The following is a 15643-nucleotide window of genomic DNA, read 5'->3' as shown; positions in this document are numbered from 1 at the left end:
AGCACTCACAAATTCATACACAGCCGGTCTCCTCTTCCCTCCTCCCCACTGTCCCCCATCTCATGAGATTATAATTTAGCTTCATTACAGAGGAGTTTTACTTTTATTTGAAAGCTGTCTAAATCCCCCTCCTGGGTCTGTGCATTGTGCTGCTGTGAGTTTATGGATGCTGAGGAAACATTGCAGGCGGTGGGAAGGCAGCGGCCGGGCAGTGCTGGGGAGCACAGCACATCCCTCACCTCTCGGCTTTGTTTAGGGGCACTGTGGGTGTGCGTCGTGCTGAACCCTCACTGCAAGCTGGAAGAGAAATCCTCCTGGCTTCGGCAGCTGCGCAAGTGGGGCGAGATGGATGTGTGTCCCCTCGAAGATGGCAATTATGGCAATGAGCTTCCCAACATCACCAATGCGCTCACGCAGAGCTCCAGCCACAGCCAAGGTGAGTTCGGGAATCTGCCAAAAAAATGCATTTCTGTAAGGGAGAGATTCTTTGGTTTGTGAGGGGATTGGGGTTGTGTTTTCAGAAGTTTGCTTCTTGCAAGGTTCTGAGTGGTGCTGTTTGGAGGACAGCTCATGCTTGGTGCTGTGCTCATACAGACCCAACTCGGCGTGCTGCTGGGTGCTGGCACATGGGCTGAGCAGGCACTGAGTGCTGGCTCAGGGCTGCTCCCACTGACGTCAATGGGAATCTCACTCTGGGAGCAGTTGGACTGTGATGAATGCTTTGAAAAATCCTCCCCTCCCCCCAGAATATATCCCAGCGCAGTGCAGGGCTCTGGGGAGCTATGGGGCCATCAGCTGGACTGTCCATTCTGAAGCTGGTTTGGGGGCACACACGTGGCTCCTGGTTCTGCTTCCTGTGATGGTGTCAGCCCTGAGCAGACTGGCACCCTGTGTTTTCCTGGTCACTGGCACTGCTTGAATTGTTGCAGAGCTGAACTCCAAAGCCCGTGCTAAAAGGTGGAAGTGGCACTGAGGGACATGGTTAGTGGGCATGGTGCAATGGGCTGGCAGTTGGACTAGGTGATCCTAGCGGTCTTTTCCAACCCTAATGGAGTCTGTGATTCTATGAAAGCAAGGAGTGAGGTGGAGCAGAGCCCCTTCCTTTGGCCCAAGATAGACATTAATTGAAACTCACTGCTCTCGCAGTGCCTCCATCTGCTGCATGAGAATTGGCTGTGGGTTTGTTACACATAGCCATGGAGCAAACTGCACCGTGCTGCTGTCCCTGGCCGCACGCCGGGCATCCCATGTGCACATCACAGGCTGGGAGCAGCTTGCCTTACAGCTGGCCTCGCTCCAGTTCTACATGGCCAGGACTGCCCGGTGCTCCCAGCTCTGCCGCTCTTCGGGGCAGGTCACATTCTGGGATATGGCACGGTGTTTCCAAAGTGCTTGGGATGAAAACAGAGCTGGGATGTATCCTAGGGCTGGTGGTTACGAGTGTGCAAATAGCGCAGTGAACTGCTGCCAGCCTCCTTTATTACTGTCGGGCAATGGCTGATTGCCGAAATCCTTCCTGCCCAACTCAACCTGGCGTAGGGTCGGTACTGTATGCACGAACACCTGTTTAATTTCTATCCACCTCGGGGTGCCTGCAGCATTCAGGCTAATTGCTTGTTGCCATCGCTTCCAGAGCGTGTTTACCCAACCTCCTGGCTCAGCATTGAGCGGAGCCCTTTGTTTTCCCCTCCCCGACGCGTCTATCTGCAGGACCTCGCGTTCCACGTTGCGCTGCGATCGAGGCTCCCTGTTTTGCAACGCACGGCTGCTTTTTGCCCTCCTGTTCCAGCGTGGCTGGGCGATAGCAGGAGGGCTGCAGACAGCCCAACAAAGCGCCCGGCTGCTCTGTCTGGATGGGGTGAAAACCTCCTCCTGCCCTGCAGCTCCCAGACGGGAAGCGAGCGCTACCTGCTCCCGCTGTCTGTGAGAAACAATAGCCCAACAGGAGAACAATAGCCCGGCAGAAATGTCAGCTAGAAGAGCCAGACCATGCAATTGCTAGATACATCAGAGAGCAATAAGCAGCAGCTGGATTTGTTGCAAGCCTCAGCCCCGTTGTATGGGCAAACCTCTGTGTAGAGAGGGGTCACATGCATGGGCATAAGTCTAGTGAGCAGGCTGCTCTGTTTTTTTTCTTCCATTAATACACAGCACGCCTCATTAATGCATTAATACATAACGAGCTTTATTGTTTTGGGTTGCATACAAGCATTCAATAGCTTTGAAAATGACATTTTGTTTGCAGAGCAGCTGTGTGAAGGAGCACAACCATTGCTGCAGGGAAGCAGTGGGGTTCAAGACGATGGATGCCCTCTCCTTCCTTCCCAGTCCTCTTGCACACACTGTGGTGTTTACTGGGGGAGGTGATGGTCACCCCAATTTGCCCCGATGCCAGTGACGTGCTCAGGGCTTCCTTTCAAGCCTGTCAAGGTGCAAGGTGACCCTGGGGCTGAGCAAGGGGACATGGTTTGGTGGGCATGGTGGTGATGGGTTGGTGATTGAATTGACCTTGGAGGTTTTGTCCAACCTTAGTGATTCCATAAGGTGCAGGAGGGTCTCACTGCTGCTCTAAGGCTCTGACAGTTTTTCTCTTTGCAGACTCACTGGCCAGGCCCAGACGAACCGTGTTCACCCGTGCCATTGAGGGCTGTGACCTGCACTGGCAGGACAGCCACCTGCAGCGCATCATCAGCAGTGACTTCTACGTGTCCCCTGCCTACCAGCGGGAAGGCGAGAGTCTGCTCTTCAACTCCCAGGGGCAGCCACTGTGGCTTGGTAAGTATCCAAGCAGCAGTTCCAGTGTGGCCTGGCTGGGTGGGTTGGTTTGCTCATGGAGAAGGACCACCTGAAGCATCAAAGGAGTTTTGCTACCCTGCATCCTTGCAAGGTTCAGTGTTGTAAATTGAAAATATCCTGACAACCTAAACTTTAAAACCTCAGTAACTAAGTGTCCCAGCATGAGAGCAGGTGAGACAGGAGGCTTATGGGTTCCTTGTAACTGTCACCACTCAGACTCACCTCTGAAAAGATGTGAGCCCTTGCATTTCTGGGAGTTTAGATGCCTCATCCACACAGCAAGGGAGGAGAATGTACAGATATTGAAAGGCCAGAGCCCACCACTGCTCTGTCCTTTGCTGGCATAGGTAGAGCAGGAGAGGACATTTCTACTCCGGGATGGATTTCCCATAGCAGCTGTAGGTGGTGGCATGGGGCTGGTGGTTCTGTGGATTGCATCTAGAATAGATGTGATGAACACATCTCCATTTCTGTGGCACAGACTCTGGTGAGCCCTTAGGCACAGCTGGTTGATACAGTCACCTTGATTTTGGCTTTAGTGCTGTTGCTTCCTTGGTGCCCCTTCAGAGAAGTTGTGCTGGGACAGGAGTGAGGTTTGTCAGCAGCTTGCATGATGAATTCAGTGAGAAGCTGAATGTTTCATCCATTTAGCAGACAAAAGGAGTGAACAACAAGCAGCTCTCTCATAGATGTGTTTGTTCTTAAACCTCTTCCTCATGTTCCTTGCTAGTGACCTCTGGGACGTGGAAACCTCATTTGTGGAGGTGGCTGTCTGCATTTCCAAAGCTCTCTGATCTTTTCCAGGAATAGAAATGATCCTTCTGCCATAACTTTAGATCTTCTGTGCTTGCCTTTTTTTTTTTTTTTTCCCCTTGGTAGGACATTCTGCAAGAAAATGGGATTTTTGCTGCTTGTTATGCGGCATGTCATGTCATCTGCTCCTGCTAATTTCTCACTCAGTCATAATCCTCTCCACAGTTACTTGTGATTTCAGGTGAGCAATGAGCAGCAGGAGCAGATGAATTTCTAAGCAACTTTGAGTCTTGGGGGTTTCACGCAACTGTTCCTAATAATAAAACACCAGGTAGGAGGGCTGTGGAAGAGATGAAGTCTCTATGGAGCTCACTCCATGCAGCAGTCACAGAAGCAGTTCAGAATGTCATCCCAAATCTGTCAGTGTCCCCAGCACAGAGCTGAATGCACTCTGCCACTGCTTCCCCTACATACGGTTTGTGGGGGTCAGGCTTTAGGGGCTGCGCAGGCTGGACATGGGGAGAAGTCCCATGAGTATTCCTGGTGGGCATCCCAGCCAGGTGCAGTGGGAGAGGAAGGACATACAGGCTTGCAGCTGGGGTGTGGCGCAAATGATAGAAGATGCCCTGAAGCCTGGTGTTGTCAGGTTTTCTTCCCCATCCCCTGGATTTCTGCTCTCCCTTGGCTCAGCCCGCCCTGTGTCTGCCCTTGCCTTATAGAACACGTCCCGACAGCCTGCGCTCGGGTGGACGCCCTGCGCTCCCATGGCTATCCCCGGGAAGCTCTGCGCTTAACCGTTGCCATCATCAACACCCTGCGACTGCAGCAGCAGAGGCAGCTGGAAATTTACAAGCATCAGAAGAAAGGTAGGAGCAGAGGGGCTGGAGAAAGGGCTCGCAAGGGCAGGCTGGGGTGTCCCAGGTGGGGGGGAAGACTCTCAGAGCTCAGAGGTGGGGCAGCACTGTATGGGACTTGTGCACCCAAAAGGACAAACTGGCCCAATTGCTTGAGCCAGTGCCACTGTACCCATACATTAAGGACGCAGAGATGCCCAGGGACACAAGCTGTTCCTGCTGTCTGGTTGCGTGCATGCATTGCATGGGTGATAGCAGGTGATGCTGCTTGCCCGCAGCGCTGCAGTAGCTGGCTGCTTGTGCTACCTCCACACTGCATTTGCATTTGCTGAGTAACATGGACCAGGAGACCAGAGCAGTGTAGCTTATTTTGCATTTGCAGTTGGCAGAGAGTTGGGGCTGGTTGCTGCAGTGCTGATAGTGGTTGGTACTCCTCTGGGCCTTGCTAGCTCCGCCAGTTTGAGAGCATGCCTTCCAAATCATTCAGCAACTGCTTCATGGACACTACTGTGTGCTCCTGGGGACTGAGGGTGAGCCACTGCATCTCCTCCAGCTTGTTGGAGCACCTTTTTGTAGTGGGTTCCTGCTCCTCCTGTTGTCTGAGCGCCCTTGTGGTGGTGGCTGCTCTGAACTGCTCATGGCCCTTGGAAATTTCCCATGGCTCCTGGAGGTACCTGTGTCCCTAGCCCATGGGGTAAGAAAAAGCCTCTGGAGACCTCTCTGGGAGAAGAATTCATCATAAAGTCCTTACTATTAATTTCTTTTTGTTTTTTTTTTTCCTCCTTCTTTTTCAGAGCTGCTGCAGCGAGGTGCAACAACCATCACCAACCTGGAGGGCTGGGTAGGCCACCCTCTGAACCCCATCGGCTGCCTTTTTCTCACACTGACCGAAGCTTGTAGATTAGAAGAGGAAAATTGCCTTGAAATCTCAGGTACTGAGTGCTCCCTCACTCTCTGCCAGGCAGCTCCAACTGGTCCTGGGTGCAGTGCTTGGCCTCAGAGCTCCTGAGCTCCACACTTCCTGTCCCCAAACCCTGGGGTTTGCAGCAGAGCAGGGCAGCTGCTTGGCAGAGCTGGGCCAAGATATGCCCTTCTGGGAAAGGCTCTGTTATCAGCTGTGTGTCCTCTTGCATGTGTCTCAGGGCTCCTGTCTCACAGTCGAGAGCAAGGAGAAGGGTAAAATCTCACATCTCCATGGGTAACCAAAGGCAGGCAGCAAAGGAAGCGTTGGGTCTTGCTTCTGAATTGAAAAGGTTTTTTTCTCAGCCCTGGTTCTCTCACCTAGAGAGGCTCCTCTAACTCTTCTGTACTCTCCCCTTCTTCCAGACTCCGGGGACACCAAACCCCCTGTTTACCAACACGTGCCCGTCACAACCGGCAGCCAAGACAGCGGCGAGTCCTACCTGTCCCTGGCCTTGGAGGTGGCCCTGATGGGGATGGGCCAGCAGAGAGTGATGCCTGAAGGCCTCTATGCCCAGGACAAGGTGTGCCGCAACGAGGAGCAGATCATAGCCCGTCTGCAGGACCTGGAGCTGGACCCAGTGCTGGTGCAGACCTTGAGGAAGCAGTGCATCCTGCTGCTGGAAGGTGAGGGCTTCTCTTTGGGGTAGCGAAGACAGCTTTGGGGTAGCCAGATACTAATGCTAGTGATGCATTCGTGATAATGATGGCCAATGGGCTTTGCTTCTAGGTGGCCCCTTCAGTGGCTTGGGAGAAGTGATCCACCGTGAGAGTGTCCCTATGCACACCTTTGCCAAATATCTGTTCTCTGCCCTGCTGCCCCACGATGCTGACCTGGCGTACAAGCTGGCTTTGCGGGCCATGAGGTTGGTGCATGACTTGTTCTGACTTTTGTTGTGGGGAAACCAGACGTCTGATGCTCCCTTTATCCATGGGGATGTTTCCTTTCTGTAAGCCCTGGGATTGATGACACTCAGGTTAGGAAATGGGAGTGTGGAAGGGCTGACATGGTTCTGCCACTGCAGCAAGTGAAGCTGGGCTCCTGCTCTTTCCCTTGACTTCCTGAGATTTTGAGGCTTTGGAATATCACCACTCAGGCAGGGAACCAAAAACCACTGCAGAGGCCCTGGGGAAATGTACTGCTGCTTCTGATCATAACTGGGCATCTTAAGGAGAACCAGATGATGCAGACAGGAGTGCTGTTGGGCGCTTTGACATGAAAGGAGCACAGAGGGAGGAGGGCTTTCTCTTTTTCTTTTTTTTCTTGCCTTTTTGTTTTTTTGTTTTTTTTTTTTTCCCCTGATGCTTGTGTTTTTCCTTCCAAGTTTATAAATCACTTCACGGATCGTTCTCCTCCTTTCAAGTAGATCTGAGATTGATCCCCATGCCCATGTGGCGTGCACGCAGCCCAGCAGCCCCTGCATGTGCATGGCAGCAGGAGGCTTTCAGAGGCACTGCAGGATACATCCCCCTCCTCACTCCCCATCAGCACATCTGGGGCTGACCTGACATTGTCTCCTCTGTTTGTCCTTCAGGTTGCCAGTGCTGGAAACCACAGCACCGTCTGGTGATGTGACTCACCCCCACCACTTGGTTTCAGTGGTCCCCAGCAGGTACCCGCGCTGGTTCACCCTGGGGCACCTGGAGTCACAGCAGTGCGAGCTGGCATCCACCATGCTCACGGCGGCCAAAGGTTGGTGTGGGACCAGGGGTGATGGATGGGTAGCTGGCCAAAGGCTGGGGAGGGATTTGGTGGGGAGCAATATTGCAGGAGTGATGGGGAGGGGGTCTACTGACAGACAGCAGCATAGAGTCTCCTTGCCCCATCCCTGGAAGTGTCCAAGGCCAGATTGAATGGGACCTAGGCAGCCTGAGCTGGTGGGGGGCAAAGCCCATGGCAGGGGTTGGAATGGATGGGCTTTAAGGTCTCTTCCAACCTAACCTGTTGTATGACTGTCTCCATCCTGTCCTCCTCCATCTCTCTGCTTGTTCAGGGCTGATAGCGTCATGCCTCTCCTTGCAGGTACCTGGATGGAAGTGTTATCCTTATTTTCTCAGCCCCTTGTGGGGATGAGAGCTTTATGCTGGGGCTGTAGAGCTGGTGGATTACATCTGTTTCTCCTGCTGTGTCTTTCCCTGGGTGTTTCCCCGCCACAGCATGTCCCAGTGCGATCCTGTGTCCTCACAGCGTTTCTCACCCACGCCCCCGCTAGCCATTTTTGGGAGATTTGGATGCTGATGGTGGTGCAAGCGGCTGCTGTGGGTGGCAGGCGATATATTTAGCTATTAGTCATCCGAGATGTCTGTGTGTACCCAGGTGCAGCTCTAGGGTTTTCACATTGCTGTGTGTTTTTTTTCAGTTTTCTTTGCATGAGGTTCATCTGCTCTGTTGGTGACTATGGGAGTAGAAACACGAATCTGGAACAAGACAGGGTGATGGGGCATGTCAGCATCTCTGGTCTGTGCTCACACCAGAGGCCCCTCTCCCCACCCTGTGTCCAGGAGGGGCTGATGTGCCCCACAAAGCTGAGCTGGGGGTTCAGGCTTGGGGTCAAGTCAGGAACCTGTGCAGGGGTAAAGTGGTTTCCAGGGAAGCATCATGATGCTATGGCCAGTGAGGGCATGGATAGACTGCACATCCTGGGTGATACAGTAAAGCTGGATGTTACTGGGGGGAAGCTAAGCCATCTGACCATCCTTGCCTGCATCCAGGGGACATGCTACGTCTGCGCACGGTGCTGGAAGCCATCCAGAAGAACATCCACTCCTCCTCCTTGATCTTCAAGCTGGCCCAGGACGCGTTCAAGATCGCCACACCAGCTGACAGCAACTCAGACACAACACTCCTCAATGTTGCGCTGGAGCTGGGGCTCCAGGTATAGGATAGCACGGGGATGCTTGTGGCCCTTCTGCCCTACTAACTCTGGTGATGGTTTTCTACCAAGCACATGGTCGCCCATAGCATGCTGGGGTCTCATGGAAGGGGTGCATTCATCATTGCATGGCCTAGAGAAGTAGAGCTCTGCTGAGGTTTGGGGGAAGTTTTGGGTGAGGAAGCACCTGAAAGCCTCACAGGGAGTCAATAATGAGCAGGGTCATGGAGAATTTGGGGGAGCACTGTGGTGTTGGGTGGCCTCAGTGGATCCCCATAGAGTAGAGGGTCACCCTGTGTTTGCCTCGCAGGTGATGCGCATGACCCTGTCCACCCTCAACTGGCGGCGGCGGGAGATGGTGAGGTGGCTGGTGACATGTGCTACGGAAGTGGGTGAGTGTCTGGCCCACATGTGGTGGAAGAAGAATTGGCACAGGGATCCCTAAAGCCACTTATGGCCCTGGGCTTGAGTTTCTGAGCTCTCCTGACCCCTGTGTCTCTTGCAGGAGTGAGAGCTCTGGTGAGCATCCTGCAGAGCTGGTACTCGCTGTTCACCCCCACGGAAGCCACCAGCATCGTGGCGGCCACGGTGATGTCCCACAATACCATCCTGCGCCTGAGCCTGGACTACCCGCAGCGGGAGGAGCTGGCCAGCTGCGCCCGCACCCTGGCCCTGCAGTGTGCCATGAAGGACCCGCAGAACTGCGCCCTGTCCGCCCTCACCCTCTGCGAGAAGGACCACATTGCCTTCGAGACCGCCTACCAGATCGTCATCGACGCCGCCTCCACCGGCATGACCTACACCCAGCTCTTCACCATCGCCCGCTACATGGAGCACCGGGGCTACCCGCTGCGGGCCTTCAAGCTGGCCTCACTGGCCATGACGCACCTCAACCTGGCCTACAACCAGGACACGCACCCGGCCATCAACGACGTGCTCTGGGCCTGCGCCTTGAGCCACTCCCTGGGCAAAAACGAGCTGGCGGCCATCATCCCACTGGTGGTGAAGAGCGTGCACTGTGCCACGGTGCTGTCGGACATCCTCCGCCGCTGCACCATGACGGCCCCAGGGCTGGCCGGCATCCCCGGCCGCAGGAACTCGGGGAAGCTGATGTCCACCGACAAAGCACCCCTGCGGCAGCTGCTGGACGCCACGATAAGCGCCTACATCAACACCACCCACTCGCGGCTCACCCACATCAGCCCGCGGCACTACGGGGAGTTCATCGAGTTCCTCAGCAAGGCCAGGGAGACCTTCCTCCTGGCGCAGGACGGGCACATACAGTTCGCCCAGTTCATTGACAATCTCAAACAAATCTACAAAGGCAAGAAAAAACTGATGCTGCTGGTGCGGGAGCGGTTTGGGTGAGCCAATGGTTTGGGCAGGGTCCGGCCGCAGCACGGGGACTCGGGAGAGAAGAAGGAAGGAGAGCGGAGAAGACCTTCCCCCCATCGGCAGAGGCTGCTCCGTTCCGTTCTTCTGTTTCTTTTTATTTTATTTTATTTTATTTTATTTTATTTTATTTTATTTTATTTTATTTTATTTTATTTTTTTAATGTTATTTTCTTTCTCGGATTTAACCATTTCACACGCTGAGAGGATCCAGAGATTCTTTGGGCACAAACCAAAAGGCAACCACGGGAAAAAGGATGGTTTGCCCAGCCCCTGCCCTCCCTTGCCAATACCAAAAGCTAACCTGGAAATCTAATACCTCTTTCCTGAAGGAAGCGGTCGCTGGAGGGATCGGAAGGTTGCAAAGTGCAAAAATCTTTATAATTATGTTGGGGGAAAAAAAAAAATGAAAAAAAAGGAAGGGGAAAAAAAAAAAGAAAGAAAAAGAAAGAGGGAAAGAAAATGAAAGAGAAGGATGAAAGAGACAAAGAGCAAAGGAACCTGCAACACTAGAACCTCATGCGTCACCAAAAGCGATGGCTTTGCAGAGCGCTTCTCCCGCCCGCCCGAGACATGCAAACTCCTCTATTTGTGAAGATACTTCAATAAAAACAAGTTAAAGTAACTGTTCTCAGGGATTGCTTACTAAAAGTAACACAAAAAAAAAAAAAAAAAAAAAAAAAAAGCATTTATGATACTGTAAATACTATAGTATATGTGTCAATTATTAAATTGTAAAGTTATAATTATTTATAATTCTGTCTTTTATTTGGGGGATACTTGAAATTGTCGTGGGCTGGGGGGATTATTTTTATTATTGCTATTATTATTATTATTATTATAACTATTATTTAAAAACAAACAAACAAAAACCACCACAACCACAGACAAAAAGAGGAGGAGGCACGCGAACATTCTCAGGTTTCCACGGCATCGTCGGCAGCAAGAAGGGTGTGGGGGGAGGCGGATGTCCGCACTCAGCTGGGAGCACCAGGACGGACAGACGGACAGATAGAGGGAGGAGCAGCAGCCTAGCGCTTGAGGACAGCGAAGAAAAGGATGAAGGACTCTGCTGGGATGTACACAGACTCCGGCTCCCGAGTGGCAGAGGATGATGCGGGAGCGACGCGGGCACCCATTGGACATCGCCCAGCTCTTCGCCTGTGCCCCACGGGCGCCCATGAGTGAGTGCGAGGTGCGTGCATGCCTTCGTCTTTGGGGGGAATGGGGCTGCCTGGGGGCGGCTGGACTCTCCGATCCCGTCCCACTGGGAAGGCAGGGATGGATGCTCGCCCCGAGCCCGCAGCGGAGCCTTCGGCCCCTGGCCGGCAGCTCTGAGGTTTTGCTTCATTATTTTTCCGACAGGTTGGGAGGGCTGGGAGGGCCGGGGCCAGTCTGGACAGTGACTTGTAGTTAGGAACATGGGCTAGTTATCTGCTGTCTGGTTTGACTTTAATTTTTGGAAAGTGACTTTTGTCTGCACTCCAGCCAGGAAACCAATTGTACTCAGTATCTGTCGCCACCGAAATAGCATTCTTCAACCAGTCTGTTTTTCTTCTTTTTTTTTTTTTTGTTTTGTTTGTGTGCGTGTGTGTATGTGTGTGCGCGACCTCTTCATCTGATGTTTAATAATAAAAGGGATGAACATTATCATGTGTATGTACTGTGTTTCTCTGAAGCCAGAGGGATCTCCAGACAGCCTTATGTTGCGTGCAATGCAAGCATGGCACATCCCTGGCGTATGCAGCATCTCAGCCCCCCCGTGTACCCAGTACCCCAAGAAGGGGCACAGAGAATCCTGCCCAATACAGGATGTGATTCCTCACTGTGCTCAGCCCACTCTACAGCTGCCCTGGAGCGCAGTGAGTGTGCTGTGGTGTGGTACTGCCAACACCCAGCATTGCTTTCTGCAGGGGGTGCTGAGCCCCAGGCACAACTGCTCGTGGGGATCACAGGAGAGGAGATGTGTGGCTGGGGGATGGTCCCAGAAAGGCTGTAGGGCAGTGATGGCTGTGCTAACACTATGCTATCTACTGCTATTGCAGCCAGCATAGTAGCATCTAGTGGTGTTGGTGCCTGGAGGATGCTGGCTGTCTCCAGGTGAGTCTTGCCAGGTGGACCACCAACTCCATAACAACCTGGATCAGGGTCACGCTGCCCATTTCCACCTGAGCAGGGCTGTGGCATTGGTTGCTGAGGGCTTTGGCAGTGCTCATGCTGAGCCCAGGGTAGCAGTGGGATGTAAGCCCTGAGCTCCCTATGAAAGTGCCAGCTTTAGGCACCCCTTCTCCCCTGGCAGGGCTGAGTGCATCCCTAGTGCCAGGAGATGGCCATTGCACTCTGAGCGCATCCCCTCTTGCAGGTACATAGCATAACAATGCACAGACTGCAAAGAAACAGTGACCCTGCTTCCCTGGTGTCCCTGCTTCCCCATCAGTGTTCCCTCACCTGCAGGATGGGGACCAGGGCCTCCTTGACCTCACATGCTAATCTTTTCCAAAGCCGAGTCCCCACCCCCAGCTAGCGCCACCCAGGTGCTGTGGAGAAGCTGCTAGTTTAATGCTGCATCACAACCTGGAGCAAGCCACCCTGTGACAAAAACATATTCAAGGTAGTTGTGTCCAACCTGCAGTCCTGTCCCCAGGCTCAGCCATGTTTATTGATGTGGCGGGAATGAGCATGGACAGCCTCCACAAAGGCACCCACGTGCTCAGGGTTCATGTCTGGGTAGAGGCCATGACCCAGGTTGGCAATGTAGCGTTGGGTTCCAAAGCTCTCCAGCATTTTCTTCACCAGCTCGCCAATCTTCTCCTGTAGATGTCACAGGAAACCATGTATCAACCTCAGCAGGTTGATACACCTTTCTCCACCAGTCCTGCCACCATCAGCCTGGGACATGAGCCAAGGTCACAAGAGGGGAAATGGAGGCAGGAGGCCCATGGCTCACCTTGGGTGCATAGAGAGCACAGGGATCCAGGTTTCCTTGCAGGGTGACGCCTTTCCCTACCTGTGCACTGGAGCAAGGAGGAAGCAAGTGAGTTGCTGTGTGTGATGCAGAGATCAGGGGCAGCTGCAGGACCCCTAGTGCAGCTCCTGGCTGCTGTGAGCTTCACACAGCACTGGAGCCTGGCATCCCCTCCTCTGCACCAGAAAATTCCAGGCCTGCGATGCAGCAGGGCAACCAGACAAAGGAAGGGTCAGGGTAAGAGTGCTGTGCCAGACTCTTACCGAGCTTCCTGGGGCTGGATGGTCCAGTCAAGACCGACAACCTCGTAGCCAGCTTGTGCCAAATCACGCAGTGCGTAGTGTGCATCCTTCGCAAAGACAATCTGAGGAAGGAGGAAATGGGCAGTAACTCCAGGGAATGGAGTGCCAGATGCCAGGGACAATGAGAGATACACGTACAGACACTGTCACACTGCTACCCTGGTAGCAGCCCTTTGTTCCCTCTCCCAGCCTCCCCCTCAGCCATAATCCTCCATGCACTCCCAGGCAACAGGGACATCCCAGGCAGCTTGGACTTACCATGGGCACCAGTGGCAGTGCCTCTGCTTTCAGCTTGCTCTTAACATCCCGGGCGATGTCTCGGATGTATGGCAGGGCGAACTCCTGAAATTGTTCTGGGCCTAAATGCCCTGCATGGGACTCAAATAGTTGGAGCGCCTGTGGATAAAAAGGGCTGGGTGAGCTGCAGGTACCATGCAGTGCCTCGGTCCCTCATCCCACAGGCTGGACCCTTCTGCTTCTTGTCCCCAGTCCCTGCCCTCCTGCTAGGACCTATCCCCATGCCCCAGGACACACCTGCGCTCCAGCAGCCACCTGCCCCACGAGGTAGTCAGTGACAACATCAGTCAGCAGCCGTAGCAGTCGGTGGCTTGCTTCAGGGTAACGGTACAGCCAGCTTTTGGCCTTTGCCATTGTAGTGGAGCCACCCCCTTCAACCATGTAGGACATAAGCGTCCACTGCAGGAAGGAGAGGAGTAGGGTGAGATGGAAAACATGTGAGGGGGTGGTTGTGGGATTGGTGCTGAAGACAGACTTGTGTGCAGGAACAGCAGCCCTACAAGTTCCCTGTCTATATAGGATGGGTACAAGCTGGTCCCTGCAGCTCTGGAGGTGCCAAGACCAGCATTATTCCAGAGGGAAGAGCAGGAAAGCCCACTTTGCAGACCCATATCACTTACAGGTGCCCCGGAGAAGCCGATGAGGGGCACTTTGCCCTCCAGGCTGTGCCGCGTCAGTGTGACAGCCTGGAAGACATAACCCAGTTCTGCAGTCACATCCACTTTCTGCCGTAGTTTCAATAGATCCTCCACCTCCTTCAGGGGCTCTGGAAACGTGGGTCCTTTGCCAGGGACCATGACCACCTCCATGCCCAGTGCCTGGGAACAGGGTAGAATGGAAAAGGCAGGAATGTGGCAGTTCTGGATCTAGCCCCATACCCAGTCATTGCTCCCCACCACTGACTGTGACTCACCTGGGGCACGACCAAGATGTCAGAGAAAATGATAGCAGCATCCAGGGGGAATCTTCTGAGTGGCTGTCAATAGTGGAGAGAAAAATGTAGAGTGGGTAAGAGTTTGGGTCCCTCTCCCTGTGAGGGTTGGGACACACACGTGGGGTGCAGTGGGATCCCAGGGTGGGGCAGGGCCCTGTCTGATCTGGGGGTTCACTTCGTGGATGAACTCGGGGACCGTGAGCCAGGCTTTGCGCTGCACAGCTTACTGAGTCACTTGAGGATAAGGACCAGGCCTAAAGTTTCTTCCCACCTCTATTCCAAGAGAGGAAATGGGCCCCCACAGAGGACAATCACCTGCAGCGTCAGCTCACAGCACAACTTGGGACTCCGGCAAGTGTCAAAGAAATCCTGAGCAGCCCGGGTCTCCCGAAACTCTGCAAGGAACCAGCCGTGGTGACAAGGGGCGTGCTGGCTTCCGTTGCCCCCAGCCCCCAGCCCTGTACAGCACCCCCCGCTCACCAGGCAGGTAGCGTCCCGCCTGCCGCATGCACCACACCGGGGTGTGCTCCGTCTCCTCGCCGCGAGCCGCGCGCAGGAAGGTGTCATTCTTCAGCTTGGGGAAGCCCTTGGGGCTGCAGGAGGGACAGCAGACAGGGCTCATCGTCACGAAGGGCGCCGGGCACCCCAGCAGGTCCCTGGGGCAGAGCCGCAGGGAAGGGTTTGCTCCAGGCCGGGACCACGGTGGCAAACGCTGCCTCCGTCACCGCCCAGGGCCTCTTCCGGGGCAGCGGGGCCCCGCCTGGGGACAGGCGATGCCCGGCCCGGGGCTCTGCGCGATTACGTTATCGCCGGCAGCAGCTGCTCCCACAGGGGGAGGCTGGGGGCCTGCAGCGCCCGGCGCTATCTGCGCCCGCAGAACTCCGCGAGCCCACGCACGGTCCCAGCCCGCTCCCGAGCCGGGCCCCGAGGGGGGGACGCACGTGGGGGCCGCTGCGACGGGAGGCGGCCGTGGGGACAGACCCCCACACCCCCAGAGCGGGGCCGCGGCGGCGCTGGGATCAGCGCCCTCAGGGCCGCCCGGTGCCCCAGCGCGGGAGCTCGGTGCCGCAGCGCGGCGCTCAGGGTCGCGGCGCTGCCCCCGGCGCCGCCCCTCCGTCCGCGGCGGGGGATCGCGGCGCCGCGCGCCGCTGACGGCGTGAGGAACCCCGGGGCCGCCCCGGTGACCGCCGCCCAAGCCCCACGCGCAGGCACCACGGGGTAACCCCGCGCCCGGTAACTCACAGCAGCCGCTCGCTGCCCTCCATCCCGCGTCGCTTCCCGCCCCGCCCCGCCCCGCCCCGCCCTCGTCCCCGCCTCGCCCCGCCCCGCGGCCGCCGCCATCTTACCGTGACTCCGCCTCTCCGTACGCCGCACGGGCGCCGCCATCTTGCCCCGCCCTCACCGATCCGTGCGCCGCCATCTTGCTTTGCTCCCCGCTTTTCCGTACAGCTCGTGGGCGCCGCCATCTTGCCCGCGGGCGCCGCCATCTTGCCCGGGCGGCGGGCGGGGTTTGCCGT

The 15643-nt window shown here is 55.3% G+C and overlaps 2 protein-coding genes across 5 annotated transcripts in view; one reads left to right on the top strand and one right to left on the bottom strand.

The window, feature by feature from the left end:
- ZSWIM5 (zinc finger SWIM-type containing 5) overlaps positions 1-10074 on the top strand; it is an 80943-nt gene extending 70869 nt beyond the window's left edge. The window contains exons 5-14 of the mRNA XM_031604807.2: positions 257-436; positions 2599-2775; positions 4269-4415; positions 5198-5335; positions 5730-5990; positions 6094-6229; positions 6899-7056; positions 8076-8239; positions 8547-8628; positions 8742-10074. Of these exons, the coding sequence (XP_031460667.2) occupies positions 257-436; positions 2599-2775; positions 4269-4415; positions 5198-5335; positions 5730-5990; positions 6094-6229; positions 6899-7056; positions 8076-8239; positions 8547-8628; positions 8742-9604 (2306 nt within the window). The 3' untranslated portion in view covers positions 9605-10074. The remainder of the gene's footprint in view (positions 1-256; positions 437-2598; positions 2776-4268; positions 4416-5197; positions 5336-5729; positions 5991-6093; positions 6230-6898; positions 7057-8075; positions 8240-8546; positions 8629-8741) is intronic.
- A 1103-nt stretch (positions 10075-11177) lies between these two features.
- Positions 11178-15606, bottom strand: UROD (uroporphyrinogen decarboxylase). 4 transcript variants are annotated; one of them, XM_031601379.2, is made up of 10 exons: positions 15473-15600; positions 14607-14719; positions 14442-14521; positions 14106-14168; positions 13813-14010; positions 13430-13591; positions 13154-13291; positions 12857-12957; positions 12576-12642; positions 11178-12439 (listed from the first exon to the last, which is right to left on the bottom strand). In XM_031601379.2, the coding sequence occupies exons 1-10, from the start codon at positions 15544-15546 to the stop codon at positions 12275-12277; spliced, it is 1161 nt and encodes a 386-aa protein (XP_031457239.1). In that variant the 5' UTR covers positions 15547-15600; the 3' UTR covers positions 11178-12274. The 4 variants fall into 4 exon arrangements, with proteins under 4 accessions (XP_031457239.1, XP_031457250.1, XP_090002715.1 ...); XM_031601390.2 differs by lacking the exon at positions 15473-15600 and adding an exon at positions 15369-15441; XM_090146589.1 differs by lacking the exon at positions 14442-14521 and having other exon boundaries at positions 15473-15606.
- Between the last annotated feature and the right edge of the window lie 37 nt (positions 15607-15643).

Source organism: Phasianus colchicus, chromosome 9 (genome assembly GCF_987193195.1).
Source record: "Phasianus colchicus chromosome 9, bPhaCol1.hap1.1, whole genome shotgun sequence".
Taxonomy (NCBI): domain Eukaryota; kingdom Metazoa; phylum Chordata; class Aves; order Galliformes; family Phasianidae; genus Phasianus; species Phasianus colchicus.
Note: the sequence above shows the minus strand (reverse complement) of the source record. Positions and strands in the feature narration are given on the sequence as shown.